Here is a 19,651-nt window from a genome sequence, read left to right as displayed (position 1 = left end):
GCAAAGTTCTGGCTTATTGTCATGTACTTCCTGGGCGACTTCTTGGCTTAAATAGCAGCATGAACTCTGGCTGACCATGAAGCACTTATGAAACAGCGTGGGCTTTGTGGCTACAAATTAAGGTCCAGGTCAGATTAGATGATCATATTATCCTGTTTACTACCTCAAACTGACTTGGAAACTAAGGAAGGAAAGGGCTGGGAAATATGAGCTGTAGAGAGCCAGTAGTTTTCAAATCCGCTAGAACCGTGGTCAGCAAACTGCGGCTCGTGAGCCACATGTGGCTCTTTGGCCCCTTGAATGTGGCTCTTCCTAAGCCTTAGGAGTACCCTAATTAATAACAATGTACCTACCTATATAGTTTAAGTTTAAAAAATTTGGCTCTCAAAAGAAATTTCAATCATTGTACTGTTGATATTTGGCTCTGTTGACTAATGAGTTTGCCGACCACTGACTGCTAGAAGAATGTGCTGACAAGCTTCTTTCTGGGAAAGTAGTACTGTACTTCCTCTCCATGAGAGATTCTGCAAAATTATTTAATTTGGATTATTTTTGATATCTAGACACTTCTATGTTCCAGCCTCAGATGAAGAAGAGAGAATGGGGTTTTGATTCAAAAGCCTGGGCTTAAATGCCTGGAACCTATTCTGAGCTGTGAGACTTTGGAGAAATCACCAAATGTCTGAGTCTGGTTTTTCTTGTCTATGAAGTAGGGATACTTTTCTCACATGAGATGCTGCCATTATTAAAAGGAATTGTGGCCCTAACCAGTTTGGCTCACTGGATAGAGCGTCGGCCTGCAGACTGAAGGGTCCCAGGTTCGATTCCGGTCAAGGGCATGTACCAGTAGGGGGTGTGCAGGAGGCAGCTGATCGATGTTTCTAACTCTCCCTCTCCTTCCCTCTTTGTAAAGAATCAATAAAATTTATTAAAAAATAAAAATAAATAATTAAAAATAAATAAAAGGAATTGTGGGTATTATAGGGTGTGTGATTGTCTAACCACTATGCTGTACACCTGAAACTAATACAAAATAATATCGCATATAAAAATTTTTAAATAAATACAATAAAATGCTTTGTGCATGAATTTGTTTGAGAAATTGTTGATCTTAAGTAAGCATATGATCCTCTGCTTTCTCCTTCTCTGTGCCTTTGTTCCATTTGTTTTATCCACTAGAATGGCTCTCTCGACATCTCTGTCAATTCAACCTAAATTCTACTTCTCTCACATAGCCTTGATCTCAGATATATGTGCCTCAAACATCTTAGATGAACTAATCTAACATCCCACAAAGCTGTCTCTTCAAGTTCTTCTGATGCATAGTCTATTCTATACTGTCCAGCACTACTCACACACTGTATGCCAAAAGTGAGCCATGTGACCTCTCTAAGCCTCAGGTACTGAACTGAGAATGGCAATGATCATACAGCCCCTACCTGTCTCACAAGATTCTTGTAGGAAACAGAAGTCCTTTTGCTGGAAACTAAAGATAATGATATACAAATCTGAAACGTTCTTGTTTTTAAGCCTTGCTTTCAGAATTTCATGAATTGTAGTAGCTTAGTCCTTTTCTTCATGTTCCAGAGAAAGCACGTTTTGCCTTGATCTGAATAACAACTGGTCAAGTCCCATTCTACCCCTACCCTCCTTCTAAGAGTAAAAGTGCACAGATACTTACCCTCTCTTAGGTCTCGGTCTATCTTGGGTGATGGTTTTTTCCCTGCTGACAATCCATGAACTTCTGCTCCTTCCACATTCACTCCTGAAGGGACCCTGCTTATTTAAAAGTGGAAATGGCAATTTCTCGTTGAATAAAGATGTTCAAAAGCAAAGATACTTTACCCAGGTACTCTATGACTCCATATTTTATATGCTCATTGTACAGAAGTCTACCTATCTTTCAAGAGAAAATAAAATGTCACTACCTTCATGCAGTTTTTTTTTTAATATATTGATTATAGGAAGAGAGAGAGAGAGAGAGAGAGAGAGAGAGAGAGAGAGAGAGAGAGAGAGAGAGAGAATCCTGTGTATCTGGACAACACTCCAAACAACTGAGCTACTGGAAGTTCATTTCTATTCCTTCATGGGTGTGTTCTATTTCACTTCTCTAAATTTTCTTAGCAATCTTTACTACAGTTAATTGTATCCATAACTTAGTCTCCCTAATTCAAGACTGAATCACAACCAATCTAGAAAAAATTATCATATGCATCTATATAATGCTCAGAGTGTCACATTATATGTCTTGAACATAGAGTGTTCATCACTGAACAATAATTGAACTAAAATAAATCACGTCCTAATGTAGTGGTTCTAAACTATTTCAAGAAGGAAGACACAAATTTGTGTCAAACTTTGCAAACACACAAATAATAGCATGATGGTTTTTCAAAATATGCACACATATTGAACACAACCAAATGTGCATATGCATTCTTGGATCTCTTGCAATAATTCCAGGGTAGCCTGAGGCTGAGTCTTTGACGTCTAGGGAAAGACCACAAGATTTTGAATAAGAAGATCTGGATGTGCTGTCCCTGGTGGTGTACGACTATAAAGGAGTCCTTTGCCTTGTCAGGCCCTCAGCTTTAAAATTTGAAAATGAATAGGCTTGTCCATGTGATCTCAGACATGTAACACCAACATTCTATGATCCCTTGAACTGTTCATGACAGGTAAATTGACTTTTGACTTCCATCATTTCAAAAAATGAGTTATCTTCCAATTGAGTTAGCAACACCTAGTATTTTAGCTTGCAGTAAAGCTTTCAAGCTTTATTATACTAATAAATTTTTAAAAATCCAATTTGCTCTGCTAGAGAATTACAGAATGTTTAACCCTCAGAGATCACCTGTTTCAATTCCTTAATTTGAATAAAAACATGAGACCCAGAGAGGAAAATAAATTACTCTAGGTTACACAGAAGTGACAGGAACAGCTGGGACCAGTTCCCAGTTTGGAATTCTTTTAATTATATCTTTTTGCCTATTCATAGAACTCAATTTCTTATAATAGGTCTGACTCTATATATTTCTTTTAATTAAAAATAAACAGTTAACAAACAATAGTATATTAGTTTTAGGTGTACAACATAGTGATTAGACATTTATATAACTTGCGATGTTATCCTCCCAGATAAGTCTAATACCCATCTGATACCATAAATAGTTACTACAATATTATTGACTATATCCCTATGCTGTACTTTACATCCCTGTGACTGTTTTCATAACTAGCAATTTATACATCTTAATCCCTTTCCCCTTTCACCCATTCCCCCATCTGGCAACCATAATTGAAATTTTTTTAAAAGGAAAATGAATTCTATACCTTTGAAAAATATTTTAAAATTAAACAGTTGGTGTTCTGAATAGAGAACTCACCGATTCTCATCCTGTCGTCCTCCATATCGAATCCAATAGTTCTATTTTAAATTAAACATGGTTTTTAATTAGTTTTGTCACTAAAACATGACTTACAGAAATAGAATACCTATAAAACACTCCAAAGGCCTAAAATGTTATGAAACATTCATGTTATATATGATACTTTATATTTTTAGTTAAAAGTAATAGAAAGAAAGGCTAAGATTAATACAATTTTGATAAAGACAAAATAATGCACAGATTTTTTTTAAAATATCATGGAATTGCCCTAGCTGGCTTGGCTCAGTTGAGAGAGCGTCGGCCTGTGGACTGACTGGTCCCAGGTTCGATTCTGGTCAAGGGCACATGCCTGGGTTGTGGGCTCGATCCCCAGTGTGGGGCATGTAGGAGGCAGCCGATCAATGATTCTCTCTCAGCATTGATGTTTTTATCTCTTTCTCCCTCTCCCTTCCTCTCTGTAAAAAATTAATAAAATATATTTTTTTAAAAATCATCCAGTCTAATTCTCTTATGTTTTATGAATAAAACAAACACAAAGTCCAGCTCAATCATCTCTACAGGACTATAAAAGTGACCAAGTGGCTTTTTCTGGGGTCTCAGAATTATGCAGTTTTGAAAAAAAAATCCTTTGTAGGACTAGATAAAACTATTAGAAATGTTACATTAGAATTGGTAAATTAAAATTAACCTAATTTTTTTAAATGTGCCAATAAAACATGATATAACTAAGACAGAAATGAAAAGAATATGTTACAAATAGGATATTTTCAAATAGTGTTTTTTATAAACATATAACATGCAAACTGTATAAAGAACACATATAATAGCTAACAGATAAATGAACAAAAAGTATGTCCAGACAATTCAAATTAGAGGAAAAATAATAATTAATAATATGTGAAAAGTTTGTTTTTACTGACCATCAAAGGAATACAAATTAATGCAACAATGATGTACCATTTTGTATATAATATATGATTAATACACATTATTTTAAAATGTTATTTCTCATTGCTGAGATGTTTGTAGTAAACTGGTATTTTTATGCATTGCTAGGAGCATTAAAGGTCAGAAAACACTCTTAGAAAAGCAATTTCAAGAACTTTAAAACTTCTCATATCCCTGAATGGCAGAGTAATCCCACTCCTGGGAATTGATTCAAACAGTGTAGTTCAACAGAAAAATGCTTAATGCATTAAGTATTAGAGAAAACAAATCAAATGTTCAGCATCATGAGAAGAGTTTATTTATTGAACATCAATTGTATATATGTAGCTAAAATAATTTTAGAAACTGTAAAAATATAGAAATTGCTTATGGTTCCTGAAATAAAAATCAATACAGAAACATATCTATATGCCACAGTACTAGTTCTGCCAAAGATATGTCTTCATATGAAGAACAATTAAACAAGTGAAGAAAAGTTAGCATGTGGGTACTATAATCATGAGTGATTTGTCCTTTTTGAAGTTTTTAAAATGTTTTAAATGTTTAAGAGAAAATACAAATGCATTCATAATTCAGGAAATAAAACAAACCTGAGGCAAATGTATCATGTACAAAGTACTTCACTTCTATCCTAACAAATTTGCTTTTGACTTAGGATCTCAGTGGTATGGAAATCTATAAAAATCTTTTAAAGTTTATCACTTATCCTATATAATAAAAGCATAGTATGCAAATTGTCCCCTCAACTGGGAGTTCGTCCGGGAGTTTGACCAGGGGGCAGGGCTGGCCAGGGGAAGGGAGGGAGGCCTTGGCCAGCGGTGGCAGGCAGCCAGGGGAAGAGAGAGAGTACCCGGCTGGCGGCTGGCAGCTAGGGACCCTACCAGTAAATGAATTTCGTGCACTGAGCCTCTAGTCTATATATATATATGCTAAGCCTAATATGCTAAGTGTCCAATCATTTGATCATTCAACCAGTTGCTATGATGTGCACTGACCACCAGAGGGCAGACACTCTGGTTGGTTAGCTTGCTGCTGGAGTCCAGCCAATTGGGACTAGGTGAGACAGCCAGACACACCCTGGAACCTTCCGGCAGGCCCTCCCCAGCCCCGATCATGCACCAGTGGGGTCTCTCAACTTGACCTGTGCCCTCTCACAATCCAGGACCCCTTGGGGGATGTCAGAGAGCCAGTTTTGGCCTGATCCCCACAGGCCAGGCCGAGGGACCCCACCGGTGAACAAATCCGTGCACCGGGCCTCTAGTATTGAATCATTCACACATATCCTCTTTTTGTTCATGCAGGGGATTAGAATCTTCAACAAACAAGACTGGGTAATAAAAGTATAAAGAAAATGCCCACTGAACAGTTCTTTTAAAAAACACTCCCTTTTTCCTTTTTGCTCTTACCGGTTCAGTGTATGAAAACCCCAGGCCCTCTGCAGCCGATTTTATTAGTTCTGATTCCAGTTTATGACGCTTCACAAACACAGCCAAATCCTAGAGGAGAAAAATATGAAAGAAAAATTTAAATTTAAATAACAGTTAAGAGGTATAATAAGCATTTAAGTGGAAATAGGTTTTATTAGACAGTGACAGTAAGCAAAAAGAAAAAAAAGAAAAAGAAAAGAAAAACAGAGCTGCAAAAATGTCTCCATCTCAACAGGCTTTTACATATGAAAAGCTAGTACATATGAAAAAACATGCTCCTGGAATTAACAAAGTTCAAAAGAACCAAGTTCTAGAACCGTTACTAAATTTTCAGGTATATTTAAGTGCAGTATTATATTTTTTACTAACTCTCCCTGGAGCACCTAGTAGAATGCAGAATTCCTTCTGAGAACATTGATCTCACCTCTCGGGCCTCGATGGATGCCAGGTCCATGCTGTCGTCCAGCAGGCTCTCATAGTAATCCACATTGTCTAGGACATCCTGGTCATCCGGATGGAGAAGAAGATAGGCCTTGGCACACTCTAGGGCTTTCACATATTCACCAACTGAAAGATCAAGGAGTTGTAGCATTAGAGTCAGCTGAGGTCTGTCTAAAGGAGGTTGAAGGATACTTCAACATGTATGTGAAAAGTCAGTATTATATGTCAATAAGGGAAGATAGCAATCAGAAATAGTTATAGGTAGAAGAAACACGGTTTCAGGTATTCCAAATGTACTACTTTGGTCATCTTTGATGCTAGTTGTTTTACATAAATTATCAAAAGTTTCCATCTGAAGATGTATGCTGACAACTTATATTATTTAATATAGATACACAGAATGGAATTTTAATTGTTAATTCTGATTTTTGTACTGAGTTTGACAACACAGTACCTAAGACTAATTTCAGCAATCAAAATTATATTCAGTGCTCTTAAATATAAGAAAAGATGCTCAGTCTCTTTCTTAGATAAATGGAAATTAAACTATATTGAGATATTATTTTTCACCTAATAGATTGGGACAATTTGATATCTGACAATTTGATAATATATTCTGTTGATGAGCAATAAAAAATGTACTCAATGGAGAAAAAATTGGCAACATCTATTAAAATTACAAACAAATAAACCATTTAATCATAGAATTCCAACTTATAGGTATTATGTGCAAATGTAAAATAAGATATGTAAAATGTTATTCATTTTATCATTGATTATCATAAAAATTATAAAATACAATACCCATCAGTAAAGAATCACATGAAATAAATTATATGATATGCAGATGTAAAAAAAATTAATGAGGAAGGTCTGTATGTATTGATACAATTAGGTTGAGTCATATAAAATTAACCAAATTTGACCTTAAGCAAATATAGGCCAAACCTACTAAAAAAGTCAGATATGTATTTTTAGGTAAAGAAATCAATGTAGAGAACAGTGTAAATAATATGCTATCTTCATTGTGTAAGATGCAGAAATAAGTCAGGGTGTGTGTGTGTGTGTGTGTGTGTGTGTGTGTGTGTGTGGTGTTGTGTATGTGTGTATTGTTTCCATATAAACTTTTTAGAGGGATAAATAAGAAACTATGTTGCAGGACATAACATCAGGCTGTGAGGAAAAGGAAGGGGGGGGCTCTTATGATATTTGGTCTCTGAACCTGTGAATATATTACCTTTTATAATTAAATCGAAAAAAAAATTGAAAATCACATAAAATGTCAGTCTAGTATCATTTCCAGGACATTATCACAGCATTTCCCATTTACAGTTTCACCTCCTGCTCCTCTTGTCCTGAGCTATGCTGATGTGAGAGGAGAGAGCGATTCTGTAATGAGGAGCGCCACCCCTGGCCTGCAAAGGTCTTCACGGATAACCCACGCTTTACCTCGATAGTAGGCAAACTGTAGGTAGTCATAATGCAGGGGAAGAAAGTTCTCAATCGGGGAGAGGCGGCCAGGGCGGGTGGCAAGTTCCCTCACGCACTCATGCTGACAAACAAGCACCTGCACGTAGTGATCTGGAAGACAAGAGCCCACAGTGGGTCCCCCCAGTCAGCTCAATGTCCAGACCTCAGTTAGAGCCACAGTAGCAACAGGGCATTCCTCACCTCACCACACCTGGGAACCATATCATTATTGTCCTCACTCCATGACCAGAAATCCTTTTCACCAAGGGAGTTAAGTGACTTGCCAAGGCCTCCTAGCCAGTGATCGCTATAATAATTAACAGTAGAGTCAAGCTCTAGCCAGTTTGGCTCAGTGGATAGAGCGTCAGCCTGAGGACTGAAGAGTCCCGGGTTCGATTCCAGTCAAGAGCATAGGGCCTGCAGGAAGGGATGTGCAAGAGGCAGCCAATCAATGATTCTCTCTCATCATTGATGTTTCTCTCCTTTTCTCTCTTAAATCAATAAAAATATATATTTTTTTAAAAATAGTAGATTCCAAATCGTCTGTCTTCTGGTCTTGTGTCTGTACTGCCCTCTTCCCTTCCCTGTACCCTGTACATCTCCTAAAAGTGACATAGGCCATCTCACCCCACTCACACCCAGGTGAATAGCTCACTCTCCTATTATAACAACTTCAGAGCCTCTTTTTGGATATGTTAATAGGCTGAAATAGGCCAGAGTCAAAATATGAAGTTTGGGTCCCGGTTTTGTTAAGGACTAGTTGAGAGAAAGGAACTGTCCTGTAGGGACAGTTGGGGAGTTCCCTGCAGAGAAGTAAAGGAGAATGCTCTTTCTGTATATTAACATCTTCAGGCAACTTCTCCTAAAGGGGAAATAAAAACAATATTCCTTTACAGCTATAGCGTAGGAACCCATTTGGCCCAATTACAAATTAGTCCAACAACTGGACAAAATTTAGCTATGCCAAATCCTAATACCGTAGGGAATCGTAAAATAAGAGAAGGATGAAAGCTAAATAACTTAAATAAGCACTTTGCCTCTCTGTGTTCCCATTTTTTTGTTCCCATTCTCCTTGCCTGCAAACAGACCACGATCCTGAAGTATAAGGGTTTTCATGCTTCCTTTAGATGTGGGCTCTGGCTTATCTAAGCATGAGCTGAGGAAACACAAGTGGCTAATGAACCAGAGGATAAAAAAACAACACACTTGCTATATTTTGCCCCGATTTTGATTTTTACAATGAAGATGAAGGTAGTCTTTGCCAGCAAGAGAATAAATAGTTCATTCATGCTCGTGCTGAGTGCGCGGCTTCTCTTGAGAATGATGACTGTACGATTTAATTTACCACAACTGCCTTCTTTCAAAAGCTACTCAGTTAGGCAGAGTTCAAATTATATCTCGATGACCTTGAAGAAGAACCCCAAACCACAACAGGAAGGAAAGGTACATTTTCTGGTACATTAAAAAAAGAGTGTGCCATCCGGCCACGGTGGCTCAGTGGTTGAGTGTCGACCCATGAACCAGGAGGTCATGGTTCGATTCCTGGTCAGAGCACATGCCTGGGCATGCAGAAGGCAGTCTATCGATGATTCTCTCTCATTATTGATGTTTCTGTCTCTCTCTCTCCCTCTCCCTTCCTCTCTGAGATCAATAAAAAATAAAATTTTTTTTTTAAAAAGTGTGCTATTTTTTACATAAGCTGGCCAACTCAAGCCAATGTAGCATAGCTAACAGAATCCGTGCTGTCCATTGATTCTTATCTCCAGGTGGGGGAATGTGAGGGAAAGAATGAGTTCTGTTTATTTGATTAGAATATTAGAAACAAATAGCTAGCTATTTTATTTCTTAAGAAAATAACAACAAACAACCCTCAACTGTCTTCTCTTAGTTAGCTGGTCATTTACCTTAGCTGGTCACACTCCTAATTCCAAATGACAAGCAAAAGGAAAAGGTGGGAAACACATCCACCGAGAACTCAAAACTTGAATAAAAGTATTTTTCAAAGCAAGATGTAAATAGCAGCAAAGTAAAAGTGACACAATAATAGCCTTTAGGGCTTCAACAAGCATTACTAGTAATAAATAACTGTATTCAGAAAGCATTTGTATATTTCTCCAATTTTTAATGGTCTTCTAACTCTAAAAATTCAAATATTCTGGCTTTCTAAACACATTTATGTTTTAAAAGCCAGTTTTACTCCACATTTAGGACAGTTTTGAACCAAACAAGAATTTACATAGAGTTATAATGTCACTTTTTATTAGTTGTATTCCTTGCTTCTTTTACCAAACATTATTGTGCAATTAATATGTTTCTAATAAGTTTAGATCCAAGACACTGTGTGGTAATACTTTTTAAAATTTCTTTCTCATAAAAAATTGAATATGTTTCAAATTCCCAAGACTTACCATATTACTATAATCCTATATAATAAAAGAGAAACATGATAATTGGCGTACGACCGCTACCCTTCCCATTGGCTAATCAGGGCAATATGCAACTTAACTGCCAGCCAAGATGGCGGCCAGCAGCCAGGCAGCTTGAAACTAACATGAGGCTTGCTTGCTTCAGTGACAGAGGAAACCAACATTCCCCGCCTGCCTTGCCGGCCTCTGAGCTTGCAGCTTGAAACATTGTTACAAATATAGAAGCTAAACAAAACCCCAGAAACCAGCTTTCAGCGAGCCTGGGATCTCAGAGCTGGAGTTGATACATTGTTTCGATTATAGAACCGAAACAAACTGGATACCTTCTTCAGCAGCAGAAGCCTCAGAGCTGGAGCCAGAGCTAAAGCTGGCGCAGAATAAAAAAAAAGAAAAAAAGGAGCAGTTGGGAGCTTCAGTCGGCCTGAAAACAGCCCTCAGCCCCTCACCCAGACTGGCCAGGCACCCCAGTGGGGACCCCCACCCTGAAGGGTGTGTGACCAGCTGCAAACAGCCATCATTCCCTCACCCAGGTTGGCCAGGCACCCCAGTGGGGAACCCCACCCTGAAGGGTGTGTGACCAGCTGCAAACAGCCATCGTCCCCTCACCCAGGCTGCCCAGGCACCCCAGTGGGGACCCCCACCCTGATCCAGGACACCCTTCAGGGCAAACCATCCAGCCCCACCCATGCACCAGGCCTCTATCCTATATAGTAAAAGGGTAATATGCCTTCCAGCACCGGGATCAGTGGAGCCGAGAGGCCTCCCGGCACTGGGATCAGCGTGACAGGGGGCAGCGCCCAAACCCCCTTGATCACCCTGCGGCTCTGTGTGTGACAGGGTGCGGCGCCCCAACACCCCCCCCCCCCACGGGCCCTGCTCTGTGTGTGATGGGGTAGAGCCATAACCTCCCCATTGGCCCTGCCCTGAGTGTGACAGTGGCAGCGCCCCAACCCCCACATCCGCCCTGGCCTGAGTGTGACAGGGGGCGGTGCCCCCAACTCCCCTATCGGCCCTACTCTGTGAGTGACAGGGGAGAGCTCCTCAACCACCTGATCGGCCCTGCTCTGTGCATGACAGGGTATGGAGCCCCAACCCCCCTGATGGGCCCTGCTCTGTGCATGACAGGGGGCAGCACCCCAACCCCCTGATTGGCCCTGCTCTGTGCATGACGGGGGGTGGCACCGCAACCTCCCCATCGACCCTGCCTTGAGTGTGACGGGGAGGTGCCCCAACCCCCCAATCGGCCCTACCCTGAGCATGACTGGGGGTGGCATCGCAACCTCCTGATCCGCCCTGCTCTGTGCATGACAGGGGGCGGCACCCCAACTCCCCAATCGGCCCTTCTCTGAGCCCGACCAGGGGCTGCACCTAGGGATTGGGACTGCCTTCTGCCACCCGGGAGCAGGCCTAAGCCAGCAGGTCATTATCTCCCAAGGGGTCCCAGACTGCGAGAGGGCACAGGCCGGGCTGAGGGACCCCCCTTCCTCCCCGAGTGCATAAATTTTTGTGCACCAGACCTCTAGTATATAATATTTGGCTTGAACTTAAAGGACTATGACTTTTTCTTAAATCAATTTTCTTTACTGGAAGTGGGCGTCATGGTGTTGGAAGTCATGTTAAGTGTTAAGAGCCTGAGTTAGGAGATCTCTCTTCTTTTCCAGATAATAGCATGCTGTGGTGACCTTGAGGAAATTACTAAATGTTAAGCTGTGGGGAATTGTTAGTCAATTTTCCTAAACCAGATCTAGGACATTTGCCAAGGCTGTTTAGTAACCATTGGTAGAGGCAGGCACGTGAAGAGGCAAATGTGGAAGTGGAGGGAGAACACATATCATAAAAAGCCATAAGGTAGTAAACTATAATAAAGTATTTCTCTGTAGAGAAACACACAGCACTTAAAATGTAAAACACATGCAACTGGCATTTAAATGAGCAGTGCTCACAAAAATGCAGGCAAATGGTTCTGGCAGAAGCCCCATGAAACACAACTCTGGGGAAAAATTCCTCAATAATTCAAATATTGGTATCGATTTTAAGTGAATTTAGTTGATTTAGGGTAACCAAGTGTGTGGCAAGTTGGTCATTTGACAGATCAATTTTCAGTCTAACTTCCTTGTCTAATGTAAAAGATATTTCCCCAAGTGCCCCACTAAAGGACTTCAACAATGTATGACCTACATTTTCACTGTATAAATACAGAGTATTATTAACCCTTTTAATCTTTGCAGTATAACTGATGAATATGTCCTCTCCTTTGGTTATTCAACCCATTCATGTAACGCATATTTACTAAGAACCTACTATTTGCCAGACTCTGTACTTATGTACTGAGGACTGGGCACTGAACAAGACCGGACATTAGCCAGTGATAGAGGAAGAGGGTATTTAGAAGGTCTGTAAGTGGAAATGAGCTTGGCATATGCAAAGAATTAAAAGAACTACAGTAGGAATGTGTCACTAAGAGGGGAGGGGGGAAAGAGGATGAAAATGTAGACAAGTATGTCCTCCTTGTTAAAGGTTTTGGGTTTTATTCCAAGTGCAATGGAAGCCACGAGGGTTTTCAGCATGTCTGTGAGTACACTTTCCCTTTTTTGAGAAGACTACTCTGTCGGCCTACACACAGGTTCTCAACCTTCCTAATGCTGCATCCCTTTAATACAGTTCCTCATGTTGTGGTGACCCCCAACCATAAAATTATTTTCATTGCTATTTCATAACTATAGTTTTGCTACTGTTATGAATTGTAATGTAAATATCTGATATGCAGGATGTATTTAAAGGGGTCGCGACCCACAGGTTGAGTCCTACAGAGCCCTACACTGGGCCCTACAGAGTAAAACCTGAAGAGGACGTAAGGACCAGCAAGGAGGCTATCACAGTGGCTTAGCGAAAATATACTGTTGATTTGAAGCAGGGTGGTAGTGAAAGAGGTGAAGAGAACCAGGGAATCTTAAGTACTATTAGAAGGGGACATCTATCAAGGTTTGATAACAAATTAGAGGGGTACAGGAATTGAGGGAAATTTTGTATTGAAAGATAACTTCTTGAGGTTTGGTTTAAGCTACTAGGTAAGTGGCACTTTCTATGGAGAGAGAAAGCACTGAAAGTTGGGGAGAGCATACTGACTTCATGAATTTATGTTTCTATGAGTATATGTGAAGTTGAACGCTATTTTTCATCTATAATAATAAAAGCGTAATATGCAAATTGACCAAACGACTGAACAGCAGAACTACCATCCAGACGACCACACTATGACACTCACTGGCATCGGGGCAGCCAAGGAAGGTGCGATGTGATTGATCGGGGGGCCCTAATATCACTCCACAATTGCCCCACAGAGGAAGGCCCAGGCCAGCCAAGCAATCGCACCTCATGCCTGTGCCTGTGGCCTGCAGAGGGAGACAACTGGTGTGGGGGACGGGGGAGCTGCACTGCATAGATGGCAAGCAATGGCAGCAGCAGGGGGAGGTCAGCTGCTGGCAGTAGGGGAAAGGAAAGCCCCAATAGGCCCTGATTGCCGTCCAGGCCTAGGGACCCTACCGGAGGGATCCCGGATTGCAAGAGGGCACAGGCTGGGCTGAAGGATACTCCACTCCCCGTGCATGAATTTTGTGTACCAGGCCTCTACTATTTTTATAACCTGGAACATACTACACACTCAACAATTATTTGTTAAACATTTGTTATTGAATAAATCACCTTTTGCTCATTTTTTCAATTGTGTAAACCTTTAAAACATGGGGCCCCAGAGTGAGAAATGTCTAGTCTGGATTCCAAGTTTCACTTTAATCACATTACTTAGTCTTCCTGAGGTACAAATTCCTCATTTTTTAAAAAAGAAGAGAGTGAATAACAATAGTATCTACACAAGAAGTTGTTTAGAGAATTAAAAGAGAGATAAAGAAGTAAAGTGCTTTGTATATTGTAACTGCAAAGTGAGAGTTTGTTATTATTATTACTACTAGTAAGTAACAAATAAATTACTACTCATAATAATTTGCATGCTCCATTTAAATATTAAGTATACTAACACTTTGCCTATAATATTTTTTTTTTCAGTTTTTCCCACTTGTCCTTTGTAAATCAGCTTGACTTACTGTATCTTTTGTGTTTGTCTTATTAAGGTCTACCTTTTTCTTCATATTTCTTGTTTTTGCCTGCAAATAAGAGCTTTTCCTCTCCTACTATTACACAAATGTTCTACTGCATTTTCTTCTAACAGTTTTATTTTTACACCTACATTATTAATATAAATAGAATACATTTTTGTGTACATTTTTATATACACCAGAAAACTCACTTCCCACCACAAATGGTTAAGTAGTTAACCTCCTCACTTAATGTAGAATGTATATTACCTACTATTTTAAATACTACTTTGTAACACATTAAATTCTCACATATAATAGAATACCCTTTTAAATCATTAAAGAATACTATATAAAAGTATTCACTACTACATTGTTTATAGGAATAATAAATTGCAACTTCCTTAATATTCATCAGTAAAAAACTGTTCGAATAAATTGTGCTGTCACCATATAATGGAACATTGTGCAACCATTAAATACAATAAGGTAGATCTCCATGTACTTACATGAGAAGAAGTCCACAGTACATTGTTAAGCATAAAATAAAATAAAAAAATATGCTGGTAATTAGTATTTATAGTATTGTCCTATTTTTATAAAAAATAGAATTATCTCACATAAATATTTAGATATGCATCTGAAAATGTTTGGGAGCACAGTCACCAAAATTTAAACTACATAAATGTATCTACAAGCAGATATGAGTGTTTAGATTATGAGAATCTTTCACTTCTTACCATATATATATATATATATATATATATACACATATACAGTGGGGCCTTGACTTACGACTGTCCCGACTAATGAGTTTTTCGAGATATGAGCCGTCTCTCGGCCGATTTTTTGCTTTGAGTTGCGAGCTAAAATTCGGGTTACGAGCCAGCTTCAGATACCCCACCGCTAGTTGGCACAGCGAACGTCACAGTGAATGCCACAACATCAGCCCAGCATTCAATTCATTGTAATGGTGAAAATTGATTTGACATACGAGTAATTTGAGTTATGAGCTCAGTCACGGAACGAATTAACTCGTAAGTCAAGGCCCCACTGTGTGTGTGTGTGTGTGTGTGTGTGTGTATATATATATATATATATATATATATATATACACTTCTATGTTGTTGAAATATTTTTAGAGATTACATGTAGTATTTCTATAATCATAAAATAAATAAAAGAAAAAAAGTAAATTTTACCTGCAATAGCTTCATAGAGACCAGCTTTATACCTTAAATAATCATACTCTTCAAATCTCTGAGGCCCCTCACACAGGGCTCGACACTCTGTATCTTCATTGAAATATTCTCTCAAAGCTTGTTCAAAGTACTTGATAGCTTGGTCAAAGTCATCAGCCTCGTAATGTTTGACTCCTGCACTGTAACTCTCCTGCAAAGACACAGAAAAAATTTTTTTTCAAATAGCACCCACCCACAGGGCACTTGGATAGCAGGGTTCATGCAGACTCGGGACCAATCAGGCAGGTGGGATATTGGACTCCTGCGCTGTAACAGGGTAAAAAAGGATGGCACTGGGAGGTGAAGTATGACTTCCCCAGTTTCAACTAATTGTAGATAAGAAAGGACTTAACTGGGCAACTAATGTGGTGTCTGTCAATTTCATTTTCTTCCTGAACACACTCAAGACTATACTGTCTGCACCTGAAACCTCTATAATTCTTACAAGGAGAAGCCAACAGTAGGATTGGCAGGAGAAGCACCGCGGGCTTACGAGAGGCAGTTAAATAGGTACAGGTGCTTGGTATCTATGATCTAGCCCAGTGATGGTGAACCTTTTGAGCTCGGCGTGTCAGCATTTTGAAAAACCCTAACTTAACTCTGGTGCCGTGTCACATATAGAAATATTTTGATATTTGCAAACACAGTAAAACAAAGATTTATATTTTTGATATTTATTTTATATATTTAAATGCCATTTAACAAAGAAAAATCAACCAAAAAAATGAGTTTGCGTGTCACCTCTGACACGCGTGTCATAGGTTCGCCATCACTGATCTAGCCCTACTTGGGCAATTAAACATACATGTAACCCAGGAGGGGATGTCATGGGGGTCTCTGGCAGCCACAGGGGAGACTCCAAATCCCAAAAGGGTTTTGGTCCCAGGTATGGAAAGGGGCTGAAAATAGGACCTTGCTGGGGAGCGGAGAATAACCTGTTGTTGCCAGCACCCCGGGTTAATACCCTAGAGCTAGTGTATTAACCTGGCCCTGGGAAACTCAAACTGGTACCTGCTGGTGCGCTCCCCCAGCCCCATGGGGGGAGGAGGGTCTTGCCCCGGGCTTGCTCTTATAACCTACCATAATTGATAAGTGGCCAACTACTATTCCATCTGGCAGATTTGTATTCCTCTTCTCACCACTAGTATTCTTGGCTGGAGGGGATGTCACTTGTTAAAAGGTATGGTATAGAAGACCAGAAAGACCACATGAACAAGCCACTATTTTTACACAGGATAGAGCAATGGCCTGTATACTACCCACTAGTGCTCATTTGCCTCTGTTGGTACCTACTAAACATTTGTCTTATTCTCCTTAGTTCAGTGCAGGCTCACAGCTTTGCAAGATGGGCTAATGAAGTGGCTCTCAGGTCCAATGTTGCAGACTGTTAGGTTTGTTAATAAAGTGTCCCTCTTTACTACTGCTGGGCTGCCTTGGAGAACAAATCCGGTCAACCTGACAGAATGGTCCAATCTTAACATAATTTAAAAATGTTCTTGGGACTGACAATCAACTTTATGTACTTTGATACGAGTACATATAAATCTATTATATATCTTTATTATTCCTTTACTATATGCTATATGACTGCTGTAAAAAAACAAATGTAATGTCTCACCCACCCTCCTCCCTCTCCAGGATATATGTGGAAAATATATAGGCAGATTGTATGGGAATGGAAAGGAAAGCATCCATGTTGGGGTGGAATGTGTGGTAAATGGGAACATGGGCCCCATCTCATGCTTCAACTCCCCCTGGAAAATATAGTGACAGCCTCTGTAGATGGACTGTTATACATTGGGATAGGCAGGACTCCACCCTCCCCTCTCCTTTGGCAGTAAGATGCTTTCCGTAAGAAACTAATCTCATAGATATAAGACTTAAAAGTAATGGGGAATGACAGGGAAGGGGCACTAAATAGAAATAGAATCACAGTTGTTTGATAGCTACTCACTATAAAGAGATTTCCTTACAAATCCTGGGGAACTAAAGGACATGTTATAACAAGGAGAACAGCTCTAGCCAGTTTGCCCAGTGGATATCAGCCTGCAGACTGAAGGTTCCCAGGTTCGATTCCAGCCAAGGGCACATGCCCAGGTTGTAGGCTCAATCCCCAGTGTGAGGCGTGCAGGAGGCAGCCGATCAATGATTCTCTCTCATCATTGATGTTTCCATCTCTCTCTCCCTCTCCCTTCCTCTCTGAAATCAATAAAGCAATATTAAAAAAAAGAAAAAAAGAGAAGGAAGGAGAACAGGCCCTGGAGATAAGGCAGTCCAGAGCCCAGATCAAGGACAGAAGCTATCTGAAGGGAGATAGCGTTTGGGGCTAATCTTTGAAGCACATGTGGCTAATCTTTACAAATACAATGAAAGAGACACACCCTGGGAACTCACTAACTTTAAAATTTTTCCCAACCACTAACCTTATATAAGAGCTTGTTTAAAATGAACTGTTAGAGCCATCTTTTCAAGGTGTTACACTTCTGCTCCTCCCTCAGATTGCTGACTTTCTAATTAATAAATGCACCACAAAGATTCAACCTCGTCTCTACTTATTTGTAGGTAGCAGCAGACAGCTCAAACCCTTTCATGTCCTGTTTCATATTGACTGATGGAATTGTGACATATGGGGCTGAAAGATAGATAGAGGAACTGCACAATTATGAGAAAATTATGAGATCTTGTAGTTATTAGCTAGAGACCTTAGTATGCCAGATCATATATTGGCAGAGGAGGTTACCAAGCTCCTTTAATTTTATATTATCACAAATGTGCTATAGTTATAATGTGTATTGACACATTTCTCTTCATCTTACTTAAAGAGCAATGTGATTTTGTGCTGGCTACAGTACTAAATCCTGGGCTTTTTCTGGCTGCATGGGACCTAGTCCTTCCCCCCACCCCCAAAAAAGACGATACTTTCTAGTCCTTTTGAATGTAGGTAGGGCCATGCAACAAAATGCAGGAAGATTGATGGGGGTGGACATGACAACCATTTCCTGGCCTGGCCCAGTTGAAAAAATAAGGGGGGAGGGGAGGCTTCCATTTAAAATCTTCCTCTCTTATCATTTTATTTAATCATCGTGGAGTCCACATGTTGAGAATAGAAATGTCTCTAATTGTAAAAGAAGCCCTTCCAATATATTATCACCTTAAGTAAACAAATAATTATATAGCTTGAAACCAAAACCCCAGAATTTGAAAGTACAGGTACAAGGGAAAAACCACGGGGACTTGGAGCTAGGAAACTATAGTGTGACCTGAGCAGTTCACATTGGCTCAAGTCCCAGGTGGAAAATAATGCTGGCGGGGGAGCTGAAGCTGAGAAAGGGTTACAGATATTTATATAATATTCTACTTTTCACCGTGTCAAACTGATTTTCTAAAATAATTTTCATTGTCTCTCAATTTTTTAACCATGATAATTATAACATTTTATGTAATAACTCTAGAAGTATAAAAATGTCACTGTTTTGGAAATCAGGAACCATTTTGAGATATCCATTCACAGGAATCTGCTTTGAGGCAAATGAAACTTAGGAGCATTTAGCTCCACATGGTTGGCAGGGGTCCCCAGAGCTCACCAGGTGTGGTCTGGCTTCTCGATCTACCAATTGGGATTCTTCGACGCCGGCCATTGTTCTGTAATTCTCAATGTTCTGCTGCATTTCCATGTGTTCAGGATTGGCCATGAAAAATGTGTGCCCTGCTTCCACTGCTTTTTCCAACTGGTTAAGCTGTGGAGAAGAAAAAAAAAAAAAAAAGGATCAAATAAAGGTAAATATTTCTAAACCAGGCTCAGTACTAGGCTTGAAAGTGACAGTTCACATTCACGATATTAAACCTCCATCCCAAAGGGCAGGAGGTTAATAAATAGTACTACTAAAATGACATGTGGATGATTTGGTTTTAGTGAGAATGGATACATGTACTTTGTTACAAGTTCATTCTCTTCCCCTCTTTTCTAAGTCATCTGTGTTTTCTGGAAATTGAATCTTCAATTTGTTTTATAATTAATCAAAATAAAAAGCTGCCAGTGCTGTGCCACTTCTAATTCATATTTTCAACATCTTTTTCTTCTATTTTCTCTTCATTTCTTTTTGTCCCTTTTGCATTAGTCCTAACAATGGGAGTATAAACACACCTATGATTTTCCAAAACATGGGATTGGATGTATCATCTACTACACCAAGCGTGTTGCCAGGCTTTAGAATATGA

At 39.6% G+C, this 19,651-nt stretch overlaps 1 protein-coding gene across 2 annotated transcripts in view; it reads right to left on the bottom strand.

Annotated features, from left to right (window-relative positions):
* P3H2 (prolyl 3-hydroxylase 2) overlaps window positions 1-19,651 on the bottom strand; it is a 173,230-nt gene that overhangs the window by 21,507 nt on the left and 132,072 nt on the right. Inside the window, exons 2-8 of one of the 2 annotated variants that reach the window (XM_036350253.1) lie at window positions 19,018-19,170; window positions 15,395-15,584; window positions 7,655-7,786; window positions 6,189-6,331; window positions 5,744-5,833; window positions 3,387-3,427; window positions 1,682-1,779 (exon numbers count right to left, since the gene is read on the bottom strand). In XM_036350253.1, the coding sequence (XP_036206146.1) occupies window positions 1,682-1,779; window positions 3,387-3,427; window positions 5,744-5,833; window positions 6,189-6,331; window positions 7,655-7,786; window positions 15,395-15,584; window positions 19,018-19,170 (847 nt within the window). The remainder of the gene's footprint in view (window positions 1-1,681; window positions 1,780-3,386; window positions 3,428-5,743; window positions 5,834-6,188; window positions 6,332-7,654; window positions 7,787-15,394; window positions 15,585-19,017; window positions 19,171-19,651) is intronic. The other variant, XM_036350255.1, reaches the window with a different exon arrangement.

Source organism: Myotis myotis, unplaced genomic scaffold (assembly GCF_014108235.1).
Source record: "Myotis myotis isolate mMyoMyo1 unplaced genomic scaffold, mMyoMyo1.p scaffold_m19_p_2, whole genome shotgun sequence".
Classification (NCBI taxonomy): Eukaryota; Metazoa; Chordata; class Mammalia; order Chiroptera; family Vespertilionidae; genus Myotis; species Myotis myotis.
The sequence above is the reverse complement of the archived record's forward strand: the minus strand, read 5'-3'. Positions and strand labels throughout refer to the sequence as shown.